Below are 15,429 nucleotides of genomic sequence, written 5' to 3'. Positions count from 1 at the left end.
TGTGGTGTTTCGGATGGAGTTCATTGTGAAAGAAGCCCATTTTCTTTTAGATAACTTAGAAAGTCATTGCTTAAGTATTCACCAACTCTATCAGATCTAAGTGTCATGATACTTTTACCAATTTTGCTTTCAACTTCCATTCTAAATTCTTTGAACTTTTAAAAAGATTCAAACTTGTGTTTCATTAAATACACATAACTATGTCTAGTATGATTATCAATAAATGTAATAAAATAAAAGTATCCTTCTCTAGCATTTAAGTTCATTAAGCCATATACATCCGAATGTATTAGTCCAAAAACCACACTAGCTCTTTCTCCTTTTCTAATAAAAGGTGATTTGATCATTTTTCCAAGCAAACATGATTCATAAGTTTCATAATTACAAGGATCAAAGTATCCTTGTTTATGTAACTTTTTTATTCTTGTGTTATTGATGTGATTGAGCCTATAATGTCATAAATAAGATTGATTCGGTTTATATAGTTTAGCCTTCTTGAAACTTATAGTAAGTACATTATTGTTTAATTTAAGAACATATAAGCTAATATCATACATTTTTATGCCATAAAACGCATCATTTAAATAAAAAGAACAATAATTCCTTTAATATTAAATGAGTATCCATCATTCATACTTAAATAAGAAGTTGAAATGATGTTTCAAGTTATGATAGGAACATAATAACAATACTTTAGTTCTAAAACTAAACCAAAATGTAAAGGTAAATAATAAGTCCCCACGACATAGGCAACAACACTTGTGCCATTTTTAACACATAAGGACACCTCTCCCTTCTTTAAGCATCTACTATTCTTTAGTCCCTGTATGTCATTACATAAGTAGGAACCACATCCGATATCCAATACCCAAGAAGATGTGTCAAAAAGAGATAGATTAATCTAAATCATAAACATACCTGAAGTAGAAGTCTCTGTAGACTTCTTCTCTTTTAAGCGTGCCAGGTAGACCTTGTAATTTATCTTCTAGTAACCTTCCTTAACACAATAGTGACATGCACCCTTGTTCTTCTTGATGTGCTACCAAGCTTAAGAGCCTTTCTTGCATCCTTTTTCTTATCAACCTTTTTACTTTTCTTTTTCTTGGCTGACTTTTTCTTGGCCTTAGATGAAAAAAATATAAGAGCTTTGGGCTTTTGATTTTTAACGGATTTTTCAATAGTGTCAAGCATATTCATCAATTGTGATAATGTTACTTTCATCTGATGCATATTGAAGTTCATTACAAATTGTGAAAAACTACTAAGAAGAGACGACAAATCCAAGTTAACATTTAACTCATGATCCATCACAAAGCCTAATTGTCTAAGTTTCTCAATCTAATTGCTCACATTGAGATATTGCACTTTCACCGAAGTGCTTTCAGACATCACTATTTGGAACAATTCCTTAGAGGTTTCAAACCTTTCAGTTTGCCCTTGTTTGTCAAATAACTCTTTAATGTGTAAAATGATTGTCAAAGCATCCATATTCTCATGTTGCCTTTGCAACTCAAGGGTCATGCTAGCCACCATGATGCATGTTGCTTGATCAGCATGATTTTTATGGGTTTCATAAACCTGCCACATTGCACATCAACACTAGCATCTAGTTCTAATGGAACTATTTCATCAAGAACATAAAACATTTTCTCTTACCTTAGCACAAGCTTCAAATTACAGTACCAATCATTGAAGTTAATCCCTATGAACTTTTTAGCATCAAGTATGCTATGAAGCAATAAGTTATTACTCATTTTACAAGCTCTAAAATATGAACAAGTATTAGTTATATTGTTCAATACCAATATAGATAAGGTCTAAATCTAGATATTGGTTGCTCTCACTATTTTAATCAAATCAATAGCCCTTACTATCGATTTGGAAAAGCCATATTTTTTCAGTGGGTTAGAATCTCATTTAGTTTATCATAACCTTGAGGTTTGTTTCAACAAGCCATGATAAGTAAATTAGGTAGATAACTTGCTTATCAATCACATCTCTATGAGACTTCTAGAACAATTGGGTGACAACTCCTTATCTAATCACATTTTATATGATTCACCTAACATTGCCTCTATTAGTATACGGTCTAGCTTTTTGCATCTGGATAATACAATGATAGTTAAGTAAGACCCATTAACCATAAGACAACCTTATTTTGAATAATGAGTTTCTTTAGTTTTGTCTCAACAAGTCCCACTAGTATAAAGTTTAGTTTTTTATGTTAATGGAAGGCATCAAGACTTAATATTTTTCATGAGGGATTTTTTATTCAACATAGGTCTGATCAAGCATGCATAAGAACTTATCATATATCCAATGCATGTAATCTTATCATGCATCTTTCAATTATACATGACATTTATTACATATAAATTCTCCCATGATAACAATAAACCAATTTAACATACATGGTATTTATCTCATAGCTGACATGCATACTACAATAGCAATCATGTTTGCTTCAAATTCATGATCTTGCGCATCTATTCTTTGAATCAATATCAATATCATATATCAATCATCAATCCAACTCAATATGACACAAGGCATAGACATGTTTAGCTAACATGACCGAATATGTCTAACTATTATCTTAGAAACAAATCATAATTTCCTAAACAATTAAGGAATTATAATTTTACTTGAATTTTAATGTAACATGGTTGACATCACTGTAAACCATTTAGGAATGCCAATCAATTAAAAATAATTCAAATTCATGCATTGGGATTTTCCTAGTCTAACTAGGTGTTGTAGTGAGATAGTTTCTTGTTAATTAGAAGTTCTAAACAATTTAGAAAGTTCAATTCAATTTGGATTTTATCTGAAATCTTATTTCTCAAACCCAAACTATTTAGGAATCCAAATTCAATAAGAAAAAAACCAATCTAAGGCTTGGTTGAAAACCCATCCAAGAAGAAAAACAAGTTGAAGCTAGAGTAGGTTTTATGGAAACTAGGTAGTTTTGGCCATCTTTTGCTATGCTGCCCCTCTACCACCATCAAAGAGTTCTAAACTCTTTCCCATACTTTGTTATGCCTTTGGTAATGATTCTTGAATTACAAGTAAGAATTACTTTGACTTTTATAAAAATAGTCCACTAAACTTGGTGATCAAATAAGCAAAATTTGAAATTTTGGTAAACAAGTTTCCTAAGATTTCCAATATTGATTACCAAGTAACTATTCATTAAAATCTTAATGAGCAAGTCTTTAAAATCTCTTAACTTTTAAGAATACCAGCTGCATCAAGAAAACCAATTACCATAATCATATTAGGGCAATCATGCATCATATGCATATTTAACATGCCTAGCCGCCATTAGCAGATTTCTGGGCTAAATTTGTCACCAATTTTTGAATGACCAAATCAACTCCAAAAATTCTGAAAGTTTTACATAGTGATCATAAATATGTCTATTTTCATGTGTTAAAATTTCATAGCCAAAAAATAGCCCTAGAGTGAGAAAAAATTTTCGTAATATCATTACAGCAGAATTTTCCTGATATGGACAGATTGCAAGCAAAAAATTCTTTGAGCATGCAAATGATATCCATAAATCATAAAATTTAATCCCAATCATCCTAAGACATCATGATTTGATTTCTTAAAGAATCCAATCAAAAAAATATAGAAAAAATTAATTTTCTAGCCTCTACATCATAACAATAGATTGCAATAGAAACAATTTTGATATCATGACTAATCAAACAAACTTCTAATTTGTATAATCTATATTGACAGGGCTTTGATACCACTTGAAGGGAATTATGCATCATTATTAGATTTAAAGCAGTGAAATTTAAAAAAAAAAATTTAATTCCCTAAGGCCAAGATCAATCAATAAGATTATACAAACAACATACATATACAAGCAAGCATAGTTTCAACTAAAGGTGTTACCTTGAATGTCAAAAATGTTGCGCTTGAAGCAATAATCACAACAATATAGAAGCAATAGACAACAATCAATAATAAAAAACGTAGGAAAAATAAAACACACTAAGATTTACGTGGCAAACCCTCCAGTGTAGAGGGAAAAAACCACGGACCACCAGAAAAATCTCCACTATCAAATAATAGATATACAAAGTTCTTCTCTAGCTAAAACTAGAGTTAATCAACAACTAGAGAAACAATTGGAGAAATCTCACCAAATAAGTGACTCAACAAATACACCTTGGATTTGTTTCTAGAGAGCTTCAAACTCGATCTTCACCGTTCAGAATGTAGAACTCTGAATCATAAACCTCCTGACAAGGTTCCAACTCAATCGAATCACGGATCGACTTCCGTTCAACCAACTCTCCCTTCTCCTTTTTCTCTTTGCTTTTTCTAGCTTTTCTTTTTTCTCTACTTGGTTTTCGACACACCCTTAAAACAACCTCACCTCTTTTTTATTAAGTAGCTAGGGCTCTATGTAAAATGAAAGATCAAGGCCCATGGCCTTTACTTGGTCCAAAACCACTTACATGAGGTTGGACCTCATTTTCCTAACAATCTCCCCCTCCAACCTCATTAGAAGAAGATTCATCACCATAGCGTTTCATTTGAAACTTACCTTGGCCAGGAAGCTCATTCCGACCAAGTTACTACAAAGCTCAAGCTTTTCCCTGAAAAGTATCTTAGTCAACATATCTGCTACATTCTTATCAGTATGAACTTTCTTCAATAGCATTTACTATTCTTCAATCACTGAACGTAACCAATGATATCTAACATCAATGTGCTTTGTTCTAGCATGGTACATGGTATTCTTACTCAAATCTAAAGCACTTTGGCTATCACAAAATACCATATACTCTTTTTGATTCAACCCTAATTCAAGAAGAAAATGTTTCATCCAAAGCATTTCTTTACATGCTTCAGTTGTTGTAATATACTCCACCTCTGTAGTTGACAAAGCAACACACTTCTGTAACTTAGATTGCCAAGATACAGCTTCTTTTGCAAAAGTGAACAAATACCCTGAAGTAGATTTCCTACCATCAAGATCGCTTGCCATGTCAGCATCAGTAAACCCTTCTAGAACTTATTGTGAAACTTCATAAGTCAAGCACATTTTTAAGGTACCCTTCAAATATCTAAAAATCCATTTCACTGCTTCTCAGTGAACCTTTTCTGGATTAGAAAGAAATTTGCTCATTACACCAACTGTATGAGCAATGTCAGGCCTTGTACAAACTATAAGATATATTAAAGAATCGACTGCAGAAGAATAAGGAATACTAGACATAGCTAGTTGCTCTTCCTTAGACATTGGACAAGATTTTTTACTTAGATAAAAATGGTTGGCAAGTGGACTGCTAACTGATTTAGCATGTTGCATGTTGAATCTACCAAGCACTCGTTCAACATACTTTCCCTGTGACAACCATAACTTTTCAGCTCTCCTATCTCGGATAATGTCCATACCAAGAATCTACTTTACTGGACCTAAATCCTTCATATAAAAGGACTTAGATTATTGTTCTTTCAACCTGCAAACCATACTAGCATCTTGTCCTACAATCAGCATATCATCAACATATAATAATAGGATAATGAAGTTACCATTAGGAAATTGTTTAACATACACACAAGAATTCACTGCTATTCTTTTATAGTTAAGACTCACCATAAAAGAATCAAACTTTTTGTATCACTGTCACGGAGCTTGTTTCAAGCCATACAAGCTTTTCTTCAATTTGCAAACTAAGTGCTCTTTCTCTTTCACTTCAAAACCCTTAGGCTGATTCATATAAATGTCCTCCTGTAAATCACCATACAAAAATGTAGTTTTAACATCAAGTTGTTCAAGCTCAAGATTCAAACTAGCTGTTAATCCCAGTACCACTCGAATAGAACTCATCTTTACAACTGGAGCAAAAATCTCATCAAAATCAATGCCTGGTTTTTGAGAAAAACCTTTTACTACCAATCAAGCTTTGTACCTCACTAGTTTGTCACCATCTTTTTTCAACTTGAACACCCATTTATTCTTTAATGGTCTTTCGTAATGACTCCATCTCTTCTTTCATTGTTTTAACCAAAGCTATCTATCCGGAGTAGCCTGCACATCTTGAAAGCTTTCTGGCTCCCATTCACTGATAACTAAAATAAAATCTAAACTTGGATACCTGGTAGATGACTTACGCTCTCTGGTAGATCTCCTGAGTTGAGACTCTATATCACTTGATGCCAAAGGTAGCTCTTCCTACTCAACACTCTCAAGTAGAGAGGATTGCTCCTCATGCTCAAAACTAATTGCATCTGGCTCATCACCAACTGTGGCTGGCTTATTCATATCCCTAAGTTCTGTTTCTTACTCATTTTCACCATTTGTGGCTCTTTCCTGTGGAATCCCTATCGGTGTTGATACATCACACTCAATAGTAAACCGTGTAGTCTTTTTATTTTTCTCAAGGTCTGCTATGGTTTCTTTTTCATGAAAGATCACATCTTTGCTTCTGACTATCTTTTTTTTTACTGGATCCCATACCCTGTAACCAAATTCTTCATCACCATATCCTATAAACACACACTGTGTGGCTTTACTGTCAAGCTTTGATCTCTACTCTTTCGGCACATGCATGAATGCTTTACATCTAAAAACTTTCAAGTGAGAGTATAAAGTATCTTTCCCTGTCCACACTCTTTCTGAAATATCAAAGCCCAAAGGAACTGATGGTGACTTGTTAAGTAAATAACAAGCTGTGTTGACTGCTTCACCTCAGAATGGCTTTGGTAATTTTTCCATCCTCAATATACATTTGACTTTTTCCACAATGATACGATTCATTCTTTTAACTATACCATTATGCTGCGGTGTTCCAGGTTCTGTCATCTCATGCCTGATCCTATGCTTTGAACAATACTCTTCAAAGCCTTTAGATGTGTATTCCCCACCATTATCAGTTCGAATACACTTCAAGGGTAACCCTGTCATCCTTTCAACCATGGCATGAAATTTTTGAAAATACTGTAGTACCTGACTTTTGTATTTCAACATATACACCTAAGTCTTACGTGAAGCATCATCAATAAAAGTAATAAAATATCTGCTACCACCAATGACTCAACCTCAATGAGACCACATATGTCATAATAAATTAATTTCAATCTATTTTCTTTTCTCTGAGAACTTTTACAAAAAAAAAACTCTATGATGCTTACCAAACAAACAATAATCACATGAATCGAGAGACATACCTTTGGTCAAGGGAATGAGAGACTGTCTTGCCAAAACCTGTAACCTTTTTTCACTCATGTGTGTCAGCCTCCTATGCCACAAGTTTGCTGAAGCATCATTTTCAATGGTATTTACCTGGTTACTATTCAATTGCATCCATGTCTTATACATTATGCAGCATACTTTTCCCCTTACAACTACCATAGATCCTTTGAGAAGCTTCCACTGTCCATTCTTTTGTCGACTTTCATATCCCTCATTATCAAGGACATTAATAGCAAGCAAATTCATTCTCATATTTAGAATGTGTTTGATATCCCTCAAAGTCAACATACAGCTTGTACTAGTTTGTATAATAATATCACCAATCTCAACAATCTGTGACACACTCTTGTTTCTCATTTTGGTACAACCAAAATCTCCTACGTTATAAGTTATAAATAACTCTCTATTAGGAACACAATGATATGCCGCTCCTGTGTTAACTATCCACTCAATGCCAGGATCACTAACATGATTACAATCACCATGTGTACAAATCAAAGTAACTGAATCACTATCTGAATTCATTGCTGCAACATTGCCATCATCTGAACTCTTGCCTTTTTTATCTTTCGCTCTTGCTTTAAGATTTTACAGCTTCATTTTATATGACCCGCCTTACCACAATAAAAACATTTCACTTTACCTCTAGACTTGGATCTATGTTTAGACTTACCATGACCTTTTGAGTCCTGACTTCTGTCGATATTTTTACCCCTGTTCTCTGTGACCAGAGCTTGATTCCCAGGGTCTGCATCTTTTCACCTTGCTTCTTCATTAAACATACTGTCATTTACCATCTCTAATGTCACCTTATAATCAGGAGCTGAATTAAAAATAATCACAACTAGAGTATTCTAGCTGTCTGGCAATGAACCCAAAAAAAATAACGCCTTCATTTCATCATCCATCTTAAGCTCCATAGTAGTTATCCAATTAAATATATCTTGAAAATCACTCAAGTGCTCTGTAACAGATCGTCCATCCCTGTACTATAAAGTTACAAGTTTTTTAACAAGCATAACTTTATTCATACCTGTTTTTCTCTCATACAATGCTGCCAATTTTTTCCAAACAATGTGAGCATTTGACTCTTGCGCTACATGATGAAACACGCTGATATCAACCCATTTTTTGATTGTAGCCAGCGTCTTTCTACCTAGCTTCTTCCAGCTTTCATCTTTTATATCTGTTGGTTTAATCGAATCACCAAATACTGGCTCATACAAATCCTTACAGTATAGATGATCCTCCATCATAGGCTTCCAAATTGAATAATTCGATGCTGTCAATTTTATCATGGAACCTATATTACCCTCCATGATCTCAAATAGAATTTACTTCTATCCGGGTTACTTCTGTATCGATGTCTCAAAATAACCCTCGCTCTGATACCACTTGTTGCGTCTGAAACAATAATCACAACAATACAGAAGCAATAGACAACAATCAATAATAAAAAACGTAAGAAAAATAAAGCACACCAAGATTTACTTGGAAAACCTCAAGTGTAGAGAGAAAAAACCATGGACCACTAAAAAAATCTCCATTATCAAATAATAGATATACAAAGTTCTTCTCTAGCTAAAACTAGAGTTAATCAACAACTAGAGAAACAATTGAAGAAATCTAATTAAATAAGTGACTCAACAAATACACCTTGGATTTGTTTCTAGAGAGCTTCAAACCCGATCTTCACCGTTTAGAATGTAGAACTCTGAATCATAAACCTCCTGACAAGATTCCAACTCAATTAGACCATGAATCGACTTTCGTTCAACCAATTCTCCCTTCTCTTTTTTCTCTTTACTTTTTCTGGCTTTTCTTCTTTCTCTACTTGGTTTTCAACACACCCTTAAAACAACCTCACCTCTTTTTTATTAAGTAGCTAGGGCTATGTGTAAAATGAAAGATCAAGGCCCATGGCCTTTACTTGATCCAAAACCATTTACATGAGGCTGGACCTCATTTTCTTAACAAAAAATCCCTTGGTTTAATTTGGTGATCCTTCAAATAGATTTCAAGCCAAGAAGCTACCCTATTGTTTAGCCTTTAATGGTGATCCACACAAACTGTTGTGAAATAACTTTCTCTAAGGTTTGGTAAAACTCAAAACCACAATATAGCTAGTAAGTGTTTGCATGACCTCTTGTATTTTCTTGAGTGAAATTTCTTTTCTTATTACTTTTTTTTCTTCTCTAGATACTTAGTTTCTTACAAGGAAGCAGATTGATGTTATTTTTATAGGGGATGCATTCAGCCACATTAAGTTTAATGCTTAGAATACAAACTTTCACAATTAACCCTCTACTAGCCAAATGTACCTAATAAGGGAAACTCTTTCTCTTGTTTTTATGTTCTCTATTTTTGGTCATGTCAAAATCAAATTAAGTCCAAATTAATTTGTCTCAATTTTAATCTATCTCAATTGTCCTATTGTGTGTAACCCATTAGGTTCGTTAAAATGTTGGTAATAAACATAAGCATTGTAAGCCTTAACATTCGGCTATGGATGAAACAAACTTTTTATCTTCATCACCAATTCTCCAATTAGCTAATCTTCTATTTATTGATCATGATCAATATTAGCTTCATTGCCATAACCCCTAATTGCTAAAGAAAAGTCAATATGGCTTGACAACCTATCTGTGAATGGTCTTAGTGTATAACTAATATCCTTTCATCACATAGTATCTTAATTTGAACATTGAGTATGGTTTATTCTCTACTCAATCTTGTTTAAACATGTTAAGTTTTATCCTTGATATTAACTCAGAAATAAATTTAAGAACAATTCTAAACTCTTATTTCAATTTGGCTAAAGATTTCTCAAGTTAATTCAATCAAGACTAGTTGAGATACTCTCTTGACCACACAAGGTGATGAATCCCATCTTGATTACTTCATTCATTTTCATATGCCTTATGTTACACCTAACAATACTTTACTGGAGCATTCTTGGTTAGAACCATAAGTAAAGTCAAAATATAACATTTATCATATAAGATCATAATTAATCTCAAGTCAAAGGATCACTTATACAACCAACATATGAGAATGTAGCTATAGACACTATATAAACTACCATATAGCATTCTAATATTGAGTCATGTTCATTGAACTTATTCTTGTAACAAGCACCCACATGTTAGCTTAAATTTACCTAAACTTCAACTTATGAGATCGATTTTTTGCTTCATAAGTAAAAGTATAACAATGTGCTAGTTTCAATAGGTTTTTTCAATATCCTCTTATTGATAAAGCATTGACAAGGAACAATTTCGGAAGATATAGTTTTTATACAATGATGATCTCATAATTACAATATCATTATAATCCCTTACAATGATTTATTTATATTTTGAGAACTTTATCATATAAGTATCAACATTAAAATATATGTATACAAACTCAATAATAAAGAAATAAGGCCTTTATAAGCTATCATATATCAAAGTACTACAAATATAATAAGATCTTAACCAAAATATGATTCGGCTTAAAAGGCAAATACCACCATTACTGCCTATGATGATTCCATGAATCCCTCTTGTTTTTTGTACTGGTGGAGTTAATGGTTTATAAGGACAATATTATTTTTTGTGCACTATCTTCCAGCATTGAAAGCATAGCATCTTAATTCAAATCTTGAGAAGGGAGAGCAAGACATGGGATGAGAGAAAGTTGTCCCATTTTATGTTATCCAAGTCCAAATAAAACTTATTTTTTTACATGAATAAAAAAAAAAGATTTGCATAAACTAAAATTTTGCCTATAATATAGAAAATTGAGCAAATATAGATTTAATTGGAATTGCAAATTAAAAAATTAAAACACAAAATTGGAAATTAGAAGCAAGAAAAAATTAAAATTAGATATATATAATTAATTTAGAAATTCTCCTATTTATTGTAATTAGTCCTATATTTTAATAACAAAAAATTGTATAATATATATTAGTTCAACCTGACAAAGTTTACAAGAAAAATACCTAAAATTGAAATCAACTATGAATTATAAGAGTCATCAAGACTTGATGTTATTACTACCCTTAATATAAAAAAGCCATAAACAAAAAAAACACTTCAAATTTAAGAATAAAGATCTAAAAATAAGGTGTCTTGTAATGAAAAGACAAAATAGTGTCTTATGTACATTGTAGAAAAATAATATTCCACTTTGAAGAGCTTTACTGCCTTTTGTTATAATAGTTGTTCTCAACCTTACGAGAAGATGAAGAATTAGGATCTTTAATATTATGAACATTGCTGTCTTTCACTTTATTAGAAATATTATCTCTTTTTGGGCTACACTTTCAATTTGGATGTGCTTAATCAATTCATCCATGGTAAGAGTCCTTTTGTGCTTCAAATGCCTTTAGTATTCCTTTTAAGATGAACGTAGCTTACCAATGATGGCAGGCACTTCGAAAGTCTCAGAAATTGATTCACCAGTATCATCACATTCAGTTGCAGTATCATTTAGTTCATTCACTTGATCAATGAAGAGTTTCGAATCCATTATTTTAAAATCCACGTATCTATTCACAAGGAAGGACTTGTTTCTTGCATCCTCATTTTTATACCTCTTCTCTATAGCATGCCAAAGTTCCCATGTTGAATTATGTTTGTGAAACACATTGAAAAGTGAATTATTGAGTACTTGAAGGATAGTTAGATGACACATGTAGTAATCTTCAATCCACTTTTGTCATTTTACCATCAAATGTCTATTCTCACTAGCATCTTGTGGATACTACTTATGAAGAAAATAAGCAAATTTTAACAAACAGACTTGATAATAAATCTCCATGCTCGAATGCTCGTAATTCATGTCTTGAACCTTTCAAGTTTGTCCATTTCATAGACATGTGGTTTGATAGAAGTTGCCATTGGAGAAGAGATTATTATCCTTAAATTGTTGATAGTATTGCGATTGACTAATGCAATTAATGGAGAAATTAAAGAAATGAAGAAACTCAGGTAAGGCACTCTCCAGAAGCTTTTTAAGGATAATTGTTTTTCCAAATAGACTCTAGAAAACGTTATCCCAAAATACAATGCCTAAAATGAAGATGAACAATATTACACTTCAATTTTTTGTTTGAATACACTTGAACTATGAACCAGAGAAAAAAGTGAGAGAGAATGAATTAATTCTTCAAGTGTTGTATGTAAAGTTGTGTTAAATGAAAGTTAATGGAAGTATTTATAAGTCCTAATTGGTGTTTGAAACAGCTTTCCATGGATAGGCATGTCTTGTGTGAAGAACCACCACTATTGGAATAAAGTATCATGCCCAACAAATAAGATTTTTGAATTTTCAATAGGGTCATTCGGTTGCCTGAGCCATGACATTCAAATTTCACTGGTAAATTTTCACATAAAACATAAAATCCTATAGGGAAGTCGATATCTTCCTTGACGAATTCGACTATTCTAGAGAAATTTTCAAACAAATTGTAAAGTGCAATCAACTATTATCCAAAGAGCATTCGACTGCTCTTGCTAATTTCGTTCCAAAGCTTATTTTTACACTTCTAAATTTCATTTATTCAAGACAAATGCAAATTACATGATTTTAAACTTTTATCTTTTGTAACATATACTTTAAACACTTTAGAAAACATATATTATGATAATATATACAATAATATTGATGGCATTCGTAACTTTTTAGGTTGGAATCATTGGAATTGCAGTCCAAGCTTTCGCTTATTGGGGTATGTTGGGAAGTTAGAAAAAAGAAAATCCAATTCCAATATTATTGTTCTTTTTTAGTTTTACTTTTGGGATAGACAGTTTTTAATGGTTTGACTGATCAATGAGAATTTATAACATAATTATTATTTTGGCATTCTCTTTATATAATTAATTGAACTGGATTTTCACTCTGATGAATGTATATTTAGTCAAAATCTGGTAAAATGAATAATCTTTTTTTTTTTCTCAGCCACCGTTGTAGTTTCATTAATAAGAAGCAAAACATTACAAAAGTAGAATCCCTGTAGAAACATGGTCCAAACCAAAATAAAACAGATGATAGCTAAAAACATGATAGCCATTAAAAAATAAAACATCAAAACCGTAAACAACCGAGCATAAGAGATCAAATCACCACGAACAAGCTATTAAATTCAGAAGCTTATCAAACCACGAACAAGCTTATCCAAAGACCAAATTTCTTAGAATACTATTAAATTCCGAAGGAAAAGTATTAAAGCAAATCCTCTTTTATATATTGTTATCAATATTGCGAATCAAATTTAAAAAGAAAGTTTATCTTCGAAAATCTTGTAAAAACCTTTAATCAAGCCAAATTCATGGGGTCGTCGGAACAGACTTATCTTATGAGTAGGATGGGATTCAATGGTGAGTTTGATAGGATTGTGGAGGAACCTTATGTTTGGGAATGGGCAGTACTGGTGGAGGGGCTGTAGGTGGTGGACTGAGCGGTGGAGGAGCCATAAGTGGTGGGCATGTTTCACAACTTGGGGTAGGAGAGTTGTGGTAGTAAGGATATATAGTATATATAGTTTGTGCTATTGTGAGGGCAAAAAGAAAGATGGCACCAATCAGAGAAAGCATAGCCCATGGATTTCTGAAGTAGGTGTGAATGAGATTGGCCCGCCATTCATTCCAAGCTTTCTTGCAGTACCTGTTCACTTTCTTGTGCACCTCATCTAGGCTGCTATCGGGGTCGAGCGTAATATCTTTTGAGAGCGAGTTGAAGAGGTTAGCCACTGCTTTGTCACTTCCAAGGGCATTCTGGATGATCCCTCTGGAGTGTAAAAGGGCAACATCCTTCGCACTGTCGATGATCTTATCCATGAAAAAGATATAGGATGTCACCTCATTGCCTGCCCCAACATGGAAACGTTCAAATGCTATTAGATTTAAAAACATAGACTCCGTGGCATCATCTACAACGCTAACAGGAAGCTTAAGGACCCCGCCACGGAATGTAATGTCCTTGAGGCTGACAGTTTTACTTTTCTTGAATCTGATTCCAGCTTCATTAAGCTCCATTGCAGATCTAATGATGTCATCGCCATCTTGATGGTGTGAGCTACGTGGTTTACGGTGACGTTTTCTTTGCCGAAGTCCAGGTGTGTCCTGAAGCAGACTTTTTCTATACGCATCCAAGACGTGCAAGCAACGTCCCATGCATGAGACTGGCGTACTAGGGGAGCAAAACTTGATTATAAGTTTGTTGACAAAATCTTCATCCTGCATCAATGTAGAACCTGTTTTAAAAACAGAACAAATGGTGATTCAATAATGTGTCCAAGGACTAGAGACAACCTTAGTTCTATTGCTATCAACAGCAACTAAGCTGTCAATAACTTGCATTGGCAATTGATTTTCGAGCATTAACATATCTCGTTTGATAAATGGAATAATATGTATCTTCCCATGATTGCTGAAGATTGGGTCATTCGGAGCATAATCTTCCATTGTATCATAATCTTCCATTGTATGAGTAGCAGAGCGTAACATTTCCAGCATGAAACAGCCATCAAGAATCATCAGCTGCAGAAATTTGTTGTCATCTTGCCATATTGGATCAAGTTGATCATAACAGTCTTTCAAATTTTCCACATCTTCAGCTAAAGACTCGACAAACGACTCTAAGGATTTTCCCGATCTCCTAAGAAAATGAAGGAGTGCTCGTTGTTTGTGCTCCTCCATGGGCTTCAGATGATCTTTGCCATGATGGTAAGGGCCGAAGGAGACTACCTGAGGCATGTAAGCTTTCTTGTTTAGGTCTTTGATACCGGTAGGTATTCTATAGATTGATCGCTTCATCCAATGTTCCTTCTCTTTCTCAGTGTCGACCATGCTTTTAAGTTTTTCATTAACTTCAATAACCCAGGTCACTTGCTCCATTTCTCTTCAAGATACTCCACAAGGGAAAACACAAAGTGCCCACTGCTCTCCCTATTGCATTCCTTTTGCTGGCATGTGCAGAGGCAACCACGACGCTTTCTTATTCTGCCGAAAAGTCATGAAAGGAAAATAGTGAAATTCCTTTCTTCAAAATGTTAGGCATAAGCGCCTGGCTTAAGTCTTTCCTTTTTCTTTTTTAATAATAAATGGAAGATAAAGGGGGTAAACCGGCGACAAAGGGGAACAAGCTGAAGCAAGAAAACTGACGATGATAAAGAAAAGTATAAAGGCATGCCCTTTAATTCTCAAGTTGTCAAGCTACAA

General features: G+C 33.5%; 1 protein-coding gene across 1 annotated transcript; it reads right to left on the bottom strand.

The window, feature by feature from the left end:
* Nucleotides 1–13,330: 13,330 nt before the first annotated feature.
* On the bottom strand, nt 13,331–15,175 carry LOC111316071 (UPF0481 protein At3g47200-like). The gene is made up of 2 exons (XM_022918086.2): nt 14,521–15,175; nt 13,331–14,445 (listed from the first exon to the last, which is right to left on the bottom strand). Exons 1-2 carry the CDS (start codon nt 15,103–15,105, stop codon nt 13,582–13,584), a joined length of 1,449 nt encoding a protein of 482 aa, XP_022773821.1. The 5' UTR covers nt 15,106–15,175; the 3' UTR covers nt 13,331–13,581.
* Between the last annotated feature and the right edge of the window lie 254 nt (nt 15,176–15,429).

The sequence above is a fragment of the Durio zibethinus genome, chromosome 24 (genome assembly GCF_047325235.1).
Source record: "Durio zibethinus cultivar Kanyao isolate XHJ-2024 chromosome 24, ASM4732523v1, whole genome shotgun sequence".
NCBI classification, from domain to species: Eukaryota; Viridiplantae; Streptophyta; class Magnoliopsida; order Malvales; family Malvaceae; genus Durio; species Durio zibethinus.
Note: the sequence above shows the minus strand (reverse complement) of the source record. Positions and strands in the feature narration are given on the sequence as shown.

What these genes read in the sequence shown, in the direction of transcription:
- LOC111316071 (XM_022918086.2), bottom strand. Translation starts at nt 15,105, where the DNA reads ATGGAGCAAGTGACCTGGGTTATTGAAGTTAATGAAAAACTTAAAAGC. An exon ending in TTGATAGCAATAGAACTAAG is followed by an intron (nt 14,446 to 14,520) that starts GTTGTCTCTAGT and finishes ACATTGATGCAG; the next exon opens with GATGAAGATTTTGTCAACAA.